The sequence below is a fragment of the Octopus bimaculoides genome, chromosome 1, assembly GCF_046866305.1.
Source record: "Octopus bimaculoides isolate indiv1 chromosome 1, ASM4686630v1, whole genome shotgun sequence".
Lineage (NCBI taxonomy): Eukaryota > Metazoa > Mollusca > Cephalopoda > Octopoda > Octopodidae > Octopus > Octopus bimaculoides.
In genome coordinates this window covers 130,148,182-130,167,098 of record NC_142928.1, presented here as the reverse complement: position 1 = coordinate 130,167,098, position 18,917 = coordinate 130,148,182, and the positions used below count along the sequence as shown (strand labels likewise).

The 18,917-nt window shown below is 36.3% G+C and overlaps 1 protein-coding gene across 4 annotated transcripts in view; it reads left to right on the top strand.

The window, feature by feature from the left end:
* The window catches only part of LOC128248161 (uncharacterized), an 84,927-nt gene extending 76,682 nt beyond the window's left edge, over positions 1-8,245 (top strand). For 3 of the 4 annotated variants that reach the window (XM_089358167.1, XM_089358172.1, XM_089358175.1), the window contains 4 exons: positions 1,092-1,169; positions 3,679-3,773; positions 6,825-7,015; positions 8,028-8,245. In XM_089358167.1, coding sequence (XP_089214293.1) covers positions 1,092-1,169; positions 3,679-3,773; positions 6,825-7,015; positions 8,028-8,037 — 374 coding nt within the window. In that variant the 3' untranslated portion in view covers positions 8,038-8,245. Of the gene's footprint in view, positions 1-1,091; positions 1,170-3,678; positions 3,774-6,824 lie in introns of all 4 variants that reach the window. The other variant, XM_089358178.1, reaches the window with a different exon arrangement.
* Positions 8,246-18,917: the final 10,672 nt, after the last annotated feature.

The following is an 18,917-nucleotide window of genomic DNA, read 5'->3' as shown; positions in this document are numbered from 1 at the left end:
CGCGCGCGTGCGAGTTCTCTCTTCGTTAAGGAGGTGCTTCATGTGCGGGCGTTCGTAACAATATCAAGTCTAAAAAAAACCCTGTTTTAGTTTTAATCTACTTGTTATTAGTTCTTATTTGTGTATGTCTCTTCAAAATTGTAATAGTAGGAGAGTAATGCTTTAGAAAAATTGCCACAAAGCTCCTGAAGCTTGTTTGAATGTTCTTATTTCATGGCTACTTGGTGTAACTTTTAAGTTTGAGGATATATTTGGTATAAGTTTTAAGTTTAGTGATATATTTTGCTTGGGAAACTTTTTACTGTTCACAGTAGTGACAAGATTCTGTAATTATGCAAGATCTTGAGTTTCATAAGTGCTTGAAGTAGATTTTATTTCCTCCTTGAATGACATAATTTATCATTTTGATAATGTAGAAATGATATCAATATCCACTTCAAAAACTACTCTGAATTGGGATTTGGGAACATCTTTGTGAAAATATCCCATTCTTGACATAAAATCATTGGTGACCCCAACTTTATATTAATCTAATCTGCTCTGTTCATCATTCCTCAAACAAAAATTCTATCAAATTGAAACTGAATCCTGGCAAGTTTCTTCACATAATTTCTGGCAATCTTCATACATCAAGACATTTTTCCTGATAATCAAACAAATTTTTACTTAAATGAACTATAAAATAAAACATGCAATATGGATTTTATTAAGTGGTGGCCAGAGTGTTTGAGAACCAACAATAAAGCATTTCATCTTTCTTAAGATGGATGTGTTTGTGTGTGTTGAAAGTGTGTATTTTCTTCATATTTGTGTTTCTCCTTGATTGCATATTTGTGTAATGCCCTTTTGAGCTCTGCGTTTGAAAAAGTTTTACATGCTTGTAGCTCAAGAGTTATGCTGAATATGGAGGTGTAAACTTCAATAGCATGATGTTTTCATGAAGTGACAAGTAACAATTACAAAGAATTATTAGATAATACAGGCCAGGCTGCTCATTAACATCTATGTTGATGATAATATTGATTTATCCCTTAATTTGCTTCTTTTTTTTTTTTTAAATAATTCATTGCATTTCTTCTCTTCTATTACAGGGACTATTGAAAATATATTAAAAGATAATGATTATTTGGTCTGTGCTCACTGTCCTGAGCCCATGCTTCTAACCACAGGTGAGTAGTGATTTCTTTCCTTTTTTCTCTTTTACTCTTTTCAGCCGTATGGCTGTGATCCCACTTTGTAATTAACTTGTTGGGGAACCAATTTACTAAGTAAAATAACTCTTATCTAAGACACGAGTATTACAGTTGCCTGCTTTGTCTCTCTTGATAAACCATATACAATTCGTGTGAAAGAAAATACTTCTATAGCACAACACGCTTCCTACTCATTGAATAACATACAGCTGAAAAAAGAAACAAAAACAAAAATCAGAAGAATCAGACCTCTAGAAATATGACTTTTCATGGCCATTACATTGCTATGACAGTGTTTACCAAAGGTTGGTTGTTCCATCTTTAAGACAAGAAAAGTATATCATTCTGAATAGTTTCCAGACTCACTACGAAGTAGAGATATGTTCCACATTATGTTACTGCTTGTATATCTATATAGTAAAGCTATCATATATGCAAACAGTCAAGACTGTTCTAACAAAAACATCAAGCCAAAGGCAAAAGCTCTTTTTCATTAATTTGTTATAACCTATAGCTCAGCAGTGTGTTGTGGTCTATGTCTGTTAGATCTTTGTCCCTCCTCTGAACTACTCAAGTCATACCTAGTAAATGCCACAACTCTCCTTTATCATCTATACTGTGCTTCTCCTCCCTTGGCTCCTATGAAGTACTTGTTTCAATAGTTTCTCCAATTTTATGAATTCTTCTTCACCCATATTCCACACCACCATCATCTAGCAAAATAATCTGTAGCTGTTCAAACTTGAACATTGACTGGATAAACTGCAATAGTCTGGCATTGGTTGCAAGCATTTTGTGTACTGTATCTCAGCTTCAGACTAAATTTTGTGTGTTTGTGTATAAAAAAGTTAGGATAAGCCAATATTCTGCTTATTATTGTGTGTTAACTATTCAAAGATGCATTTGAAGTGGTCTGTATATGTCTTGTTGAGTCAATTAATACTTTCTTTTTAAAGTAACTTGCTTTAAATTGGCAGTTTACTCAATGCCTTTTAAAATAAAATAGAAAAGCTCTTCAAAAACAATTTTTTTTACATGTACATTCCATACATCAAAATTAATTAGCCTAATTATTAAACATATAGTTTTCTTTCCAAATTAATGGAGAACTGGATGTAACTGTAATTATACATATCAGGGTTTCTCTACTGGGGATACCATTCTTCTTGACAGTATGAGAACCAAAGGGTGGCAGTATGAGACATAGTCTATAGTATTACTCATTTCTCATGGTTATCCACATGTGACATAAAACCAAGTTATTAACATCTTTTGAAGTCGTAGTGACACTGAATAGAACTGATTATGATGATTTTGATAGTTTAGCAACACACATCTTGGAACATATAGGGTAATCCTTTAGGGATTTTGAATTATAAAATATCAAGGACCTGTGATCTAAATAATCTGCATTTAATTGTAATATATAGTCTTGGTATCTTGAGCATTTCATTTATCCTTTCCTTCTAAAGTCTGCTTGAAATGAAATTATTTGTTATATATGTGGGAGGGGTAGACCCAGGAAGATGTGGGATGGAGTGGTGAGAAAGGATCTACAGACACTGAGATCCACAGAGGGTTGACAGGGGACCAAGACACCTGGCAGTTTGCTGTGCTTGAAAAGACGCATCAAGCTAGGTTAGCATAGTTGCCCTTGCATACAGGCTTGTCTCCTGCAACCCTCTCCAACTGAGCATCTCTAATCTTGTGGGCTTGTAGGAGCTGGTACTGCACAAAAGCACCCAGCACACTCTGTAAAGTGGTTGACATTAGGAAGGGCATCCAGCCAGAGAAACCATGCCAAAACAGACATAGAGCCTGAACAGCCCTTCAGCAGGTCAGCTCTTGTCAAACCATCCAACTCATGCCAGCATAGAAAACAGACATCTTAAGAGAAAGTATTGATTATGCATCACCCTTTATTTATTAATTACAGTATGTTTGTCTTAGAATGCTGAATAATATTATGAATAAAATACAATGGCCATTGTAATACTCATGCATAGATAGTTCACACAGATGACATGAACAATGAAATAGCAATTATTACAATTCATTGGGTATTTTTATTTATAAAAATCTTAGTTTACACACACTAACATCCTTGCTTCTTCTCATATGTGTAAGTGTGCAAGATTTTCATGTCAAAAATTATAGTCAAGGAGTTTTTTTTTAAGGTTCAGTCAGAGGTAGAAGAGGAGTGTCATTTTCTTTCTTTTTTTTCAGGGCCTTTGACACTAGTCAAAGGAAGTTAATCTCAAACTGGAGACTTAGTTTGAATGCATACAACAGATTAGATTCTGCTGAAAGCCCTCAAGATACAAAGTAGTACTAAACTAGATATCAGGTGAAATCTGCCACCCAACTCAATCGGATTCTGTTTTTAAATTGTTCTTGTTTTACATTGTATTTCTATGATAGTTTAGATTTCTAATTCCTTCTCCTAAAATATATATGTATATATTTTTTTTCTGTTTTGTAACAGGTGACCCTGTTGCAATTAGTAACCAGTTTAAAGTAATTGAAGATGGTGTGCAAAACCTCATTGCCAAATTTGCTGAAATTCTGAAGAAAAACTCTGTAAGTTCTCAACTAAATACTTTTAGGAAGAATAAATAATATTGTTGGAGAGGGATAGTTAACTTGTATTAATTACTAGTGTCATACTTAACTGGTTGCATGATAGCTGCTGTTTACTGCTTGTGATCATTTTACATTAAAAAAATGAAGACTCACCAACTGACCATGGGATTGCACCTAGAAAGTTCCCCTCCAAAGCACAAGTCCAGGCAAGGTTCTTAATGGAAAAACCAGCAGTTACCCGTGCTTACCAGCCTCCCTTCTCCATGTCATTCATGTTATCCAAGGGAATGACAAAGACTGATAAAGCTTGGCACTAGTGATGTTGCAGCTCATTTCTACAGCTGAGTGAACTGGTGCAATGTGAAATAAAGTATTTATGCTCAAAAACACAACACAGCCTGGTTCGGGATTCAAACTCACTACCTCATGATTGTGGGCCTGATGCCCTATCCACTGACCCATGCGCCTTCACTCTCTCTATACCAAAGTATAATTTTTTATATAAACAGTATTGACTCTTAGTTCATGTTCTGTACTATCTCTGAGTTCAGTTCATGTTAGGACAAACTTCACCTTTCTTCTCTTTAGTTACTGCTCAAGTATTTCAGAGATACTATTATATACAATATTATACCATACTACACTGATTCATTTCACACTACATACTGTACTACACCTTATTCTACTGTATCACGATACCCTAACATGCCATGCTATTATACGCCATAGCTTATCATACACAAAACAATGAAGGGATATCTACATAGTTGGCCTGCTATTTCTAGGTAGAACACATTGGAAAGTCTAGTACCAGTTGAATAATAGACCTGATGTTCTGGCTGGAATACCTTTGATAATAAGTCTGCTCAATCAATACCAGCCTGGGGCTAAATAACATAATATACTAATCCACAGTGAATAAGCAAAACACACACATTGAGTATGTGTGATCAATAGTGTTTACAGCACTAGCACTGCTTCTAATTCATATTTGAATTCATTCTTACATATGTATCATTGTGGCATACCAGCAAATGGTTTTTACACTATTTGTATTGTCATAGACTGGCAATTCATTGTATAAATCATATTACATCAACACCTGCCTACCACAACAGAAATGAGATCCTAAAACCAAGGTGCTATGTAAAAAACTTTGGTGTGGGTACTGGTGCCACATAAAAAGCACTGGTCCTGGTGCCGTGTTAAAAGCACTGGTGATGGTACCACATAAAAAACACTCAGTTGGCATTAGGAAGGGCATCCAGCCATAGAAACCAAGCCAAAACTGACTATGAAACCTGATGGGGCCACTGGCCTTGCCAGTTCCTGTCAAGCCATCCAACTCATGCCAGCATGGAAAATGGACATTAAAGGTTGATGATGATGATTTTCAACTACACCACAAGGCAACAAAGGAATTTCTTGTAAAGTGAGTGCAGTAAGTAAAGAAATTTCAGTGACTATGCACTTGTGTAGTGTTCAACTTTGACTATAGATGGGTGAGGCCAAACATAACATGAGGGGCTGTTGAAATAGTAAAAGTTTTGTGTTGGGCCTGTAGTCTCACAAGCCAATGATTTGGGCCTAGACAGATATACACCTATTATTAATTTACAATTATTATCAGAATTGAAATATAAGGGAGTGCTGACCTTGGTGATGATCATTTGCAATGCATATCATATAGTAGTGCTGTATGTATATCTTTCATGAGCTCCTATTGACAATAAACTACCATTTGTGAAAATGAGTGTTGAAAAGAAAATATTATTTGGTATGCTGTAATTTATTCAAAATACTTCATAAAACAGTTATTACAAACATAAACCTTAAAAGCAAAAAACACTGTTATCACCAGAACTACTAAATAGTATTCTATAATCTTGAGTAGTTAACAGGTTTGCATCACTATCATTGTCATAGAAAAGTGCCATCTTCTGTGCTATCCATAACACAAAATCCAATATTTCATAAAAGATTTCACAGCAATTTCTTTATCAATATCTTTCCATGCTTGTTTAATTCAAATTTGTACCACAAAAAAGATGCTTATATGGAACCACCATTTCTGAATGTTTACTTGTCATTCATCATCCAGTTATTTCACCTTTTCCTCAATCTACCTTAAAGTGGTTTGTTAATATGACCATCAAGTGGCTGCAGGATTCTGGTTAATCCACCTGGAATAATTACAATGTCAATCTTAGTTTCACAAACAGCTTTAACAATATTTTTCTGCTTGGTATGCATGAAACGTACTCTAAATAAAGAGAAACGTTTGTTACAGTAGTGATTACTTTGACCTGGCCTTGCTCCCCATACATTGTAAACAAAGTTTATTATAATCTTTGTCCAGCCTTCATCCATCCCTCTGTTTAGACATAGATGTTGATTCCAGACAGAAAATTTTGAAGGGATTTATAGTTCTAAGTTTTAAAATAACCAGGGGTTTTAATTTGGTCAATTTGATTATGCATGTAAGAAAATCAATAAACAAGTTTTTTTTCTCTGACTTGCCCTCACTAGTTTCATCTGAATCTGAATTATACCCAAATAATTCTAAAATATAGTTGGTTACCTCACTTTGCCATATGTTTACCTCACTTTGCCATATGTTTACCTCAATTTGCCATATGTTTGCACCAATGCATTAATTATAAGTCTATCCCCTATTTCAGAAATTTCCAAAATTGTGTGCCATCACACTTTGGTATGTCGCTGATAATATCCAAGTGTGTTTTGAAATTAAGTCAAATCTGGTTAATTCTTATGAATGTTTTTGACTGTGAATTAATTGACTGATGTCACATGAAACGATATTTGTTTATTTATTAATTTCCTTAGTTTCATAATGTCAACAACATTTAATTAATGCACTGCAAAATATTTTATTTTTAAAAAGTATATCGCTAACGTGAAAAGTTTTTAAGCTCTGCTCTATTTTGTGAACTTTTTTTTCATGCCCTTCCATCTTTTCGAATAACTAGATTTCTCTTTAAGCATTAACATCTCAGTTATATTTCTCTTTATCTCATTATGTTCCAGATTAAAGGCAAAGTTCTAAGACTCACTGGCAAACCCAAGGAAGCAATTATTGCTGCTTCAAAAGACGAGAAAGCAAACATGATTGTAACTGGTACCCGAGGGCTTGGAATTGTAGGCCGTACTATACTGGGCAGTGTTAGTGACTATGTGGCCCATAATTCTGCAATTCCAGTTATTATTGTCCGCAAAGAGTAATCAGTTTTCAAATCAGTGACATTCCTCTTTTCTATTTTCTTTCACTTTTTTAATCTTTTATAGTACTAAGTAAACTCTCTTTATACAACAATGCTTGTTACTTAAACCAGAAGAAAGTCTTGCAGTGTTTTCTGTCTGCTGCTTCTTAATTTCTTTAAAATCTTATTTTACTTAGTATTCACAGAATAGTTTTGATAATTAGCATATGCAACCATGGATTTCATAACATTTTACTCGTTTTTTTAAAACTTTTAAAATTATTCGAGTTTATCTGTTTCTATTTGTTAAAGTAAAAATAATTTTTTAAGGGAGTGTTTTTATATATATATATATATATATATACACATACATATATACATACATATATCTTTGGAGCAAGTTGTCTCGCCTGTCTATAACTTTCGGGTGTGTTAACATCTGACACTTAGGCAGAGTCATCTCCACCACACTAAAACGCAGCCTACTGGCAAACAAGAAAAACACATGCATTTAATATTTGTGGTTGATAACGTTTACAACACTAGCGCTGCTTCTAATCCATATTTGAATTCATTCTTTCATACGCATCATCGTGGCATACCAGCAAATGGTTTTTATACTATTTGTATATTGTCATAGACTAGCAATTCTTTTCCCCTCTGATTTGGTTCGGGGTGTATTGTTTTGCCTGTCTATGACTTTCAGGTGTTTTAGCACCCGGCACTTCGAGGAAGTCATCCCTACTGGTGAACATGCAAAGCACACACTGAGTATGTGTGGTCGATAATATTTACAACATAAGCACTACTTCTAATGCATATTTGAATATATATATATACATGTATATATATGTGTGTATGTATATATATATATATATATTTATACACATACATACATGCATATATATATATTCAACTGCAGTCTTTTATATCATTATAACAAGTGTATAGCAATCATTTTCTTAACATTTTTTTAACATTTTTTTGGTTTTCTACATTTCTAATTATACTCTTATATGTTTATTAACAGAAAATCTTAATATCTCTTTGTGAGCAAGCATTTTTACGAAAGTTTCCAATAACTATTACCAAGATGGAGAGATGATTTCAAGAGTTATCATCCTGTTGAACAGATATCAAAACCTTCATTTGAATTCTATGAATCCATTGCTAGAAATATAGTTTTTACAATAGTTTTTTTCTTTTTTATTGTTCAATAAAAGATAATAAAAATTTTAATAAATTGCATGTTTTGTTTTCTTTTTACTTATAGAAGATTTGTTTTTAATTTCATTGAAATGAAGATAGGATATCAAACATGAAATGTTTATTAATACCATCACAATTTACCAAACTCTCAACTAACTTTTTCATTGATGAATATTTCTTTTCTAGTTAATTTTTTTTCTCTCTTCTGCACATACTTCATTCACAAAACCCTCAAGCTATGACAACTCTTTGGGGTTTTTTGTCAATTATTTCTTTATTTGTGTATCTGTGGAGCAAACTGTGAAATTTTGAGACATCAAAGATGTTTATGGATAGCAGAACAGAGGCATAAAATTTAGATAAGAGAATAATTATGTATTTCTTCATCACTATTCACCAAAATTTTAATTAACTTTTTATGTTGACAAATATTTCTTCTCTTTGTTTCTCACTCACTCACAGTTTTTGCAAGAATGAAAGTAAAACTCTGCAACAATGAGAGCAGTTATGCTTGATATGCAAAAAACCAAGTTCAGAGACCTATTGCTTCTGTTAACAACAAAGGCATTTTCTCTTTGAGTGAAGGGAAGATTGTATGATGCTTGTAGCATAATATTAAATATGGTGAGCGTGCAAAGAGTGGTAAGAAATGAGGCGTTCATTTTTCTGAATTGAAATTCTCTTAGATTTTTCTTTTGCCTTTAATTACTGGAAGTATAATCAAGTATATTCCTATTTGTTCTGCTTAGGACTGAAATATATAACTGTTGCTGACAAGATTTGAAACTGAGATTGTGAGAAATGAAAAGACATACATCACTCTTATTAGATTTATAATTTTTTTTAATGAATACAATGTAGCAGAATTATAGCATTGAATATGAGATGTTGGGATGTTCAAGATGTTCCCTATAAATCAACAGTGTATGTAAAGTAAAAGGGCTTCAATAAGAATGTAAAACTTGCATCACTGGCTTGTTAGGAGCACACTGTTTGCTTCATGACACTCATTGATAATGGGTTTATAACACCCAATCTCTATACTGAATTAAGATTTAGGAAAGCAAATCTGTAATACAGCTAGAAGACAACATTAACATCTAATTGTACATACTCAAAATATAACATTGAAAATAGCCCAGTCTCTGCTATTGTCAAGGTATCGGTCACTCTCTGACAGTGGAGACCTCCAGCATTCTTGGCCCCCAGCCCAACCGTATCCCTTCTCACTACTATTGGGATGGAGAAGGCCATCTGTAAGTGTTAGCCCTGTAAATCGGAGTGACTGTTCCAGTGCATCTCTTTCACCATCCTCCAGAGCAACACCTTTTCACTTTGTGTGCTGGGACCAGAAGGTGGTCTAAAATGCAGGAAATTTTGTTCCACCTTTTAACGTAAAATTAGCCCATAGTAATAACTTTCAACTGTCATACTAGTACACAACCACAGATTGATCAGCATTACTTCTCATTTTAACACTAAATATATCACGACTAGAAAGTTTTATCAATGACTAGCAGTATTGCCCGGGAATAAGCTAGGATTATTAAGTGATCAAGTGCTTTATTTTAAACCAAAATACGTAACATCAACATCAGATTTGAGCAAAATCCGTTGAAATTGGTTTGGCTGAAAATGGTTTGCTGGCAATTTGATTGTGAAATCCCATAAGGAATCAGTTTATTGGTTATTTCCACTCATTGACTGTTTTTTTTAAAGTTACATTAGAGATCTGCATAGGAGGTTGATCTGAAGGTTTGCATTGGGGATCTGGATTGGAGTAACTTAGGAAAACTTACCAACAGCCTTAACCAAGAAATAAGGGGCCTGTCCCTTCTAGGTTAACTCTATGAGCAACTTAGTCAATCACTGATATCAGCCAAGTGAGCATTGTTGTTGAAGTCAGCATTGTCCAATAAAAAAGAGGAAGAGTTCATAAGTCATGTTGCCATGGTTTGAGAATATGTCCAACCAATGCTTCCTGATCAGTTTATAACCACATGGGCTGCAATGACAACTTGTCTATAAAACTTCGCTATAGACAACATTGCGTGTTTTGCCCTGAGGTGCATACACAAAAAGAGCGTTTGTACTACCCACACAGGAGTGGACCACATAAAGTTGCCCATGTGAAAAGCATGGCTCCCCCAAATGGATGCCTGCCACCGGTGTGCTGAAATCCTCAGAATTTCACTCCCCCTTCACATTGATCTTTTCACCATCTATTTTTCAATGTACGGGAAAAATACAGAGATTTGGATGAAAATTTTTTTTAAATCTCAAATTTACCATGAAAAACTCCAGCTAAATTTTTAGATAACACTCGCACGATTTTCACTAAGAAAAAAATAAATCGGATTTTTTGCGTGGAATCAACTATCCTGGCCTGCTAATATGCTACAAAACCCTTTTTGTGGTCTGAAAAACGAGTTGGGGTGTGGTGGAAGCCTCCGAAATTTTACCCATTTATATTGTGTAAGTCACTGACAAATTGTTACATACTCCTTTGTTTCATTGTTGTTAAATAAATGGATTGTCAATAAACTTTTTTCTTTGGTGTGAAATATAAACAAAACTCTTTTTCTCCCAAAGTAGTATGTGTGTGTGTGAGAGGGGGGGGGGGGAGAAAGATGAACGATTTAAAATAAATAAATGACTTAAAATAAATATATTTTAATTGTGTGAGAAAGTATATATAATCTCATTATAAAATATAGTGTCTTTCAAAAACTTCCTATATTTGAAACTATATCTCATGTTTAAGAAAAAAAAAAAGCATTTTACGCTAACACTTACTGTCTTCCTTATTCACACCTACCTTTTCTTTCGTTAGACGCTTTCTGTCTCCCTCTCCCACTTTTTCTTTACTTTTTTTTTGTTAGACGCTGGCAAACAATCTCTATCTCTCCCTCACTCCCCCTCTCACACACACACACACACATACATCAACACACAATTTCTCTCTCTCCCTCACACGCATACACTTTCACTTCGCCATGTTAGCAAACTTCAAAATTGGTAAAAGTTATGGTTGAAAATCGATTTTTACAGATATACGCAGGTGCGTCTGAGAGAAAAAGTTGACGAAAATGCAGATGAATGTCCTCCTAAAATTGAAACGACATGCGTGTTAATTTGTGGATGTGCATAAATTACATTCACGTACACACACACATACACACATCCTACCTTTTATATATACAGATATAGATTACAAACATTGACTTCTTCCTTAAATATGAGAACCTCTATACATAATATTTACTTTCTTTGAATAGAAGACATTTAATCAATTACCTCAGTCCAAATATTTTTACTCGTGTAAATGACTGTTATGTTATTCAAATATATGTCAGAATTAATTGAAGAATTGTTTCCCCACATGATGTGGTTAGACCACCTTAGTTGTACATAAGTAATTGGATTTTATCCCTACTGAGTATGTAGGTAGCGAATTGGCAAAGGCTGTAGAGCATTAGATTGAGTGCTTTGTTGTATCTGTTCTGGCTTTCTGTATTCTGAACTTAAATACCATGAAAGCCAACTTTGTTTTTTGTCATCCACCCATTCTGTTGCCAGTTCGTGTACACACAAGCCAACAGGTGTCCGAACAAGTCTGGCATACTTTTATATAATTCATAGGGTAGGCCATCAAGTCCCGGCGATTTGCCCCTACCACAGTTCGCCAACGCCTCGATTATCTCCCCAGTCGTGATCGGCCCCTCACAAGCCTCCGCATTCGGCCCCGAGAGGCGTGGCAGCCCAGCAAGGAAGCTCTCAAGGTCTTCCCCACCACGCGGCTCACCATCACCCCCGAAAAGCTTGGCGAAGTGCTCCTGAAAGGCCTCACACATCTCCTCGGGTTTGTTTACCAATATGTCCTGAAGGTTCACCACAGACCGAATAATGGAGTCATTACCCCGTTGAGCTTCCACCACTCGGGCCCATCCGGCAGCTTTGATTCCTTCGCAACCCATTGCACAAATTTTTGCTCTGATAATGCTTCCCATGTGTTGGCTTTCGAGGTGCTGGTTTAGTTCCAGTCTCTTGGCCTTCACTTGGTCCGCATTACCATTCTCCATGGCTTTCTCTAACTCCTTAACTAGACCATCGCCTATTCTACGTTCCTTCTTAGCTATGCCTATACTAAATCTAATCGACTCATATTTTATGGCTCGCTTAAGGGCGTACCACCATTTATTATTAATGATGGTACCTGTTAACGCCCTTTGAATTATTAGCTTGATCCGCTTTCTGTATTCCTCATTCTCCAAGAGGGACTTGTTGAGTTTCCATTAGCCAGTTCCCTGTCTATACATCTTATCTACAGTCAACTCGTTTGTGACCATCTTGTGGTCACTATAGCTGACTGGGTAAAATTGTGGACACCTAACTATATCTTTATCTACTTTTCTTATCAATAACCTATCTAAATAAGACCTGGAAGACCCATCGCTATTTGACCACGTCCACAGTGGAGCTTTTGGGTGTTCCAGTCTATACGGGTCTACCAACTGAAAGTGGCTGAGCAGGTCCCGAAAGCTAGGATTCGCTGTTCTATCTGTCTGCGAGCCAACACAATCAACACGCGCATCGTCAATTGTGTTGAAGTCACCTAACACGACTAAAGAATGTGATGTCGCAAGGAATTTCCCGAGGTCACGGAAATATTGATTCTGTAAACCACTTGTATTGGGTGCATAAATTGCGACCAACCTGACTGTCTTACCACAACTAAATGTCAAATCCAGGACGACCAGCTTGCCTCCTGGATCAATAAAAATAGACTTTACCTCAGGAACCCGGTCTCTTTTTATTAAGACCAACACCCCACCCCACCTCCCGGCCGACATGGAGAGACGTATCTCTCATAGCCGTTCAAGAGGGGGAGCAGATCTCTTGGCCTGCTTATCCGGGCTTCTGTGGCAGCAATCACATCTAAATTTCGCGACCTGATGTCATTTAGGAAGCGCCCCTGCTTCCAACTCGACGACAGGCCGCGTACATTTAAACATCCAATTCGAACAGCCATAAGTGTCTTACCTTAATCAGTATCTGGCGGGGGGTAAACCCCCGCCTTTTCCACTCCATCTGGGGCCTGTGGTGTCGGAGGTATAAAATTCTCCGATATGGTTGGTACATAATCCAATCTTGGCACCCCTATGTCTCTCCTATAGGTATTGCTGAGTACGGTAAACATTTTCCTCGTTGTTTTATAAACAGCTTTTCCTTTTTTAAACTCTATCCTTTTCATTTTTTCTTTGTCGATAGTTGCTAGGTGGTTCATTAGATCTCTATTTGCGGTTCGAACCACCATATACACACTGTCTTTTACTTTTGATTCACATTTTTTTTTTCTTTTTGCTTTTCTTTCGTTGGGGAGGGTTGTTTTCTTTTGTTGGACACAATAGTCCAACCCTCTCCAACCTTTTCCACTGGCACCGGTGTTTGCTCCTGTTTTTCTTCCACCATCTCTCTTCATCATATGCTTATGCCTCTCGGCATTCCCGATGTTGACCGTTCTTTTCCTGTCACCAGCGACTGCTGCAAAATCAACTCTTTTCCCTGATTCTTCCTTGTCCTTTACTATTTTCAGATTTACTGCTTTGTTATTATTCTTTTTCGCCAATGTTGGCCAATCTTTTTCCATCAACTGTTCTTCACATATTTTTTCCATTTCATGTGTAGGACTGACTCTTCCTGCTTCGGCCATCGTGCAGGCCTCCCTACACGGGGAAACCGTTACTGGTTTCACCAACTGTGACAAAGAGATTTCTTCTCTTTCTTTCAAAATTTAACAGTTAAAGTTTTACAGCACAAAAACACAGACAAAATTCAAAAATATTCCGAAGATCACACTATCCAAAAAACGTCCAACACGGCTCTTTTTTCAACATTAAATTTTAAATTTTGGCTTGTGTGTACACGAACTGGCAACAGAATGGGTGGATCCCCAGATCTGTGCGCCTGGGAGTAGTGACACTGGTCAGGAAGGACCCGAAAGGGGGGATTGTTTAGAAAAGTTTAGGCCCATCACTCTGCTAAATACAGAAGTGAAGATTTTGGCCAAAGTATTAGCGAAAAAGTTGGCGCGTGTCGCGGATGGTTTGATTGGGGAGGCACAGACCTGTGCCATCCCTGATAGGACCATTCAGGATAATCTTCACCTTATCCGCTATACCATAGAGACGTTTGGGACTAAGACAGAGGGGGGGGGCTTTGGTGCATGTAGACTAATCTAAGGCATTTGATAGGGTCGGCCATCGATACCTGGTGAGTGTTCTTGCGAGGTTTGGCTTGCGCGTCGGTTTCCTCAGGTGGATCATTCAATTGTACCACAACATTGACTCGATAGTTCGGGTGAACGGTTTTCTCTCTAAACCGTTCTGCATCAAACGTTCGGTTTGTCAGGGGTGTCCACTCTCTCCGCTTTTGTACGTCGTGGCTCTGGAGCCGCTGCTGAGAAAGCTGAGGGGGATCACGAGAGCGCCGGGCGTGGAGGAGTTTGTTACAGCATATGCGGACGACATCACCATCAGCGTGACCACAATGACACACTTACGTAAAGTAGGCAAAGTTATTGAGGAGTGCAAGACAGTGGCAGGAGCAAAGATTAATCGGGATAAGTCAGTCGGCTTGCAACTCGGCACCTGGAGGAGCAAGTCGATGCCTTCGGATAGCGTCGTAGGACGCTGGACGGAGGGGCCGGTTAAGTTGCTGGGGGTTTGGTTTGGTCCAGACCTCCAGGTGGAGAAGAACTGGGCAGAGGTGTTGAGCAAGATAGCCGGTATAGCCAAGAGTTGGTCTTGGCGAAGGCTGTCCTTGAAAGGGAGGGCGGAGGTAGCCAATGTGTTTATCGCATCGGTTATTACCTACCGCCTGACCGTCGTTCCTTGCCCTGATTCGTGGTTGACCAAGTTGGAAAGACAGCTCTTTCACTTTTTGTGGAGGGGCTCGAAGCCACTTGTGAGACGCTCTATCTGTTGCCAGAAACCGTTAAAGGGAGGTTTAGGGATGCCTTGGTTGATGATGCGCAGACATGCGTTGAGGTTGAGGCCTCTTTGGATACTCCTGGATGGTGACCAGGTGTGGTCTCCGTTGGCAAGACAAATGTTCCCCAACTTCGCCAGTATGAGTACAAAGGAAGCTTGGTGCTTTCGTAGACCGAGGTTGAGCCTATGGTACACGGAGTGTCGTAAGGCTCTCCTGCTATTCCGACGCTCGGGCAACGCCGGCAGCGGGGGTTCTACAGCATTCTTTTATAGAGGGTTAGTAGAGGCAGAATGTGACGATGACCTGGGAACGACTCTGGGTCTCGGATTTATTGAACTCGACAGCCTGTTCTTCCGTACATTCGGGTTGAAGTCATTGGATAATGTCCAAATGTCTTTGACCTGGAAATGTTACAGAGGAGCCTTGCCCGTTCGCGATAAACTTGCAAGACATGGAACGCAGATATCACCGACCTGTCCAAGATGCGGGCGGGATAGGGAAACTGTCCCGCACGCTATTGTACGGTGTCCGGAGGTCTCTGAAATGTGGGTTTACGTGGAACACCTAATGTCAAGTGAAGGAAGAGTACAGTTGTCGGCTGAGTCAATTATAAAAATTGACCCGCCAAGTTTGTTATCAAACGAAGGTATGAAATGTTTCCTCATTACAGTAGCAGTAGCGAAAGAGGTTGTGTGGGAGACTAGAATGGAAGGGAACAAGACGGGCACTTTCATCTCCAGTCAAGGTCTGGTGAGATATTTTTCTTTTCATTTGAAAAGAAAAATACGAGTGGAGAGAAAGTGTTTGTCGGAGAAAATGTTTCAATCAAGATGGAAATATATCGCTCGAGAGTTGCGAGTGAAAGAGTCCAATTGAATACGCCATAGGTGTCTTCGAAAGTGTCAGTGGTGGGATGGGGCTCGTGGGGTCGGAGCGTAACCCAGTCCCCCACTTCATTTGTCTATATCGTTTTGTGTGTTGTTTATTGTAACATCCGATTTTCGATTTTATTATATATTTTTTAATCACTGAATTTTTAATTGTTTCATATTTTTTGTAACCCCATATGTTTTATCTGACCCCAATCAGATTGTTTGTCCCTTTCTTTGTTTGGCCCCTAGTGGGTAATAAAGAGATATACATTTAATGTTGAAATATTCGCGGTGGATGAATTTTCAAACTTTGATCGGATTTATAGGATTACCAACACGTACAACAGCAGGATGAGTTTTACCGAGGTCTTGTATACATTTAGAAAAAAATATACCAATTTTTATACAAAAAAGTGTTTAACACTTGAAATTTCAACAAAGGATGAAAGGAATGAACTTTACAAATTTCAGAAGGATTAATTTTACAATTTATAGGAAGGACAGTATACACTTTATTATTATTTTTAATTTTTAATATTTCTAATGTTTTAATTAATATTATATATATATACCATTGGTTCTTAATTCATCTCCGAAGAGCGGAATTACTGATAGTATGTTGATCTTTTGATCACATTGTGATTATAGTAATATCCGCGAAACGATCGTCAAATGTTTAATTCTTTAAATTTTAGGCTTTTTTATATTTTAGACTTTACAATATTCATGCTTAATTACTCATAACATTTTTATACGCATTTATATTCACATGTATCTTTATCTACATTTATATTTTTATACATATTTATATTTATATTTCGTATATTTATATTTTAAATTTATTATATTACCATGTCATATTGGATATATATCTTTCGAAATATTAAATATTGATTTCCTGAGAATATTATTGATAAGTTTATGAATTTATTAATAATATAAAAACACACACTCTGTTACTTCTGCTAAATATTAGTAAAAATATACATATACTCATATTCTATTTCTCTGGTTTGCATCAACATATCAACATACCTATATATATGTATATAATATTAGGATAAAGACTTTATAAGAATTTATCAAGTAGTTAGCGTGAAAAAACCTCATAAGGAAAAAAAAAACATCATTTTTTTCCATAAATATATATAATTTAATTTATATAAGAGCATTACTATACAATAATGCCTCATGCTTACAGGGACTCCATAATTCAAAACTACCAAAATAAGCACATTTTTACCGATCAGTAAAAATGTGCTTATTTTGGTAGTTTTAACTTATGTTGTCCCTCTAAGCATGAGGCTTTATTGTAAATTTTATATATATATATATATATATATAGATAGAAATATAGATAGAGAGAGAGAGAGAGAGAGAGAGAGAGAGAGAGAGAGAAAGAGAGACAAACAGATTGTGTGGGTGTGTTTCAAAAACAAAGTTTTATATTAACATATTTTGCACAATTATTTTCTCAGAGATATACACCCATATCATAACATTAATTGAATTCTTTCTTGTAACATAAATTCCATTATGCATCATAATTACATTAATTATTCCTGTCTGAATGATGGAAGGTTCTGAACAAACTGAGACTATAACTATCAATACCTATTTTTGTCAACAATGGCAATTTGTAAAGGCATGACTACCCAATTTCCCATTCTCCCAGAATTTCATAACTTCATCGAATGAAAAGAACAACTTTCTCTCTCTCTCTCTCTCTCCCTCTCTCTCCTACTCCCACACACTCACTGTGGACATTTAACGCTGTTTGTTCATTATCTTAGCAGTTGTTATCATTAATTCAAATTAGACTACATAGTTGTGAACCAAAAAAGCATTTTTTTATGTAGGCATGAGATACTTTTTCAGTAAGCATCATGGAAAATGACTCAAACACGACTTAGTGTAATACTTACACTGTATAGGCAAGAGCTCGCAATGTATATACTTAACTAGCATTTCACAAGAAGACTACTAATGATTTTTAAACAAATATATTTCATTACATTTAGTATATCCATGTTTGTTTGTTCTGTGTTTGTTTTTCCATGCTGACATGAACTGGACCAAAACTTATATATCACTTAACGGCAGTGCATCAGCATAGCCACAGCTCTGAGCTGAAACTACAGCAAAAAAAAAAAAATAAAAAATAAAAATATATATATATATATATATATATATATATATATATATGTGTATATATATATGTATACATATATGTATGTATATATGTGTGTGTGTATATATATATATATGGATGATGATGATATATATCTATGCATGTGGTTGTATCTATGCGTCTTTATTTTTGTGTTTGTCTCTCTGTACACACACACACCCACCACCACCACCACCACCACCACTTGACAACTGGCTTGTTTATATGTGCCATACCTTAGTGCTTCAACAAATGTGACTGATAAAATAAGTACTAGACTTTGAAAAAATGAGTACTGGGGTTGATCTTTTTTTTGACTAAACCCTTTAAAATGGTGCCCCAACATGGCCATAGAGCAATGACTGAAACAAATAAAAGATAAAAGATAAAAAAAAAAGATGTATATATTTTGTGTTTTCAAATTGTATTTACCAGTTAGTTAAATGCAATGTAATTTATTTTAACATTGAATTAAGAAAGTGACAAATAGAGAATGTCAAAACACAACAATGTCTGTTTCTCCCTGTGATATCACATTAGATGGATTAAACAAAAATATACCAGAAGCATTTGTGTGTGTGTGTGTGTGTGTGTGTGTGTGTGCGCGTGCGTGTGTGCACGTATGTTTGTGTCTATGTGTTGTGTGTGTGTGTGCACACGTGTGCATGCATGTTTG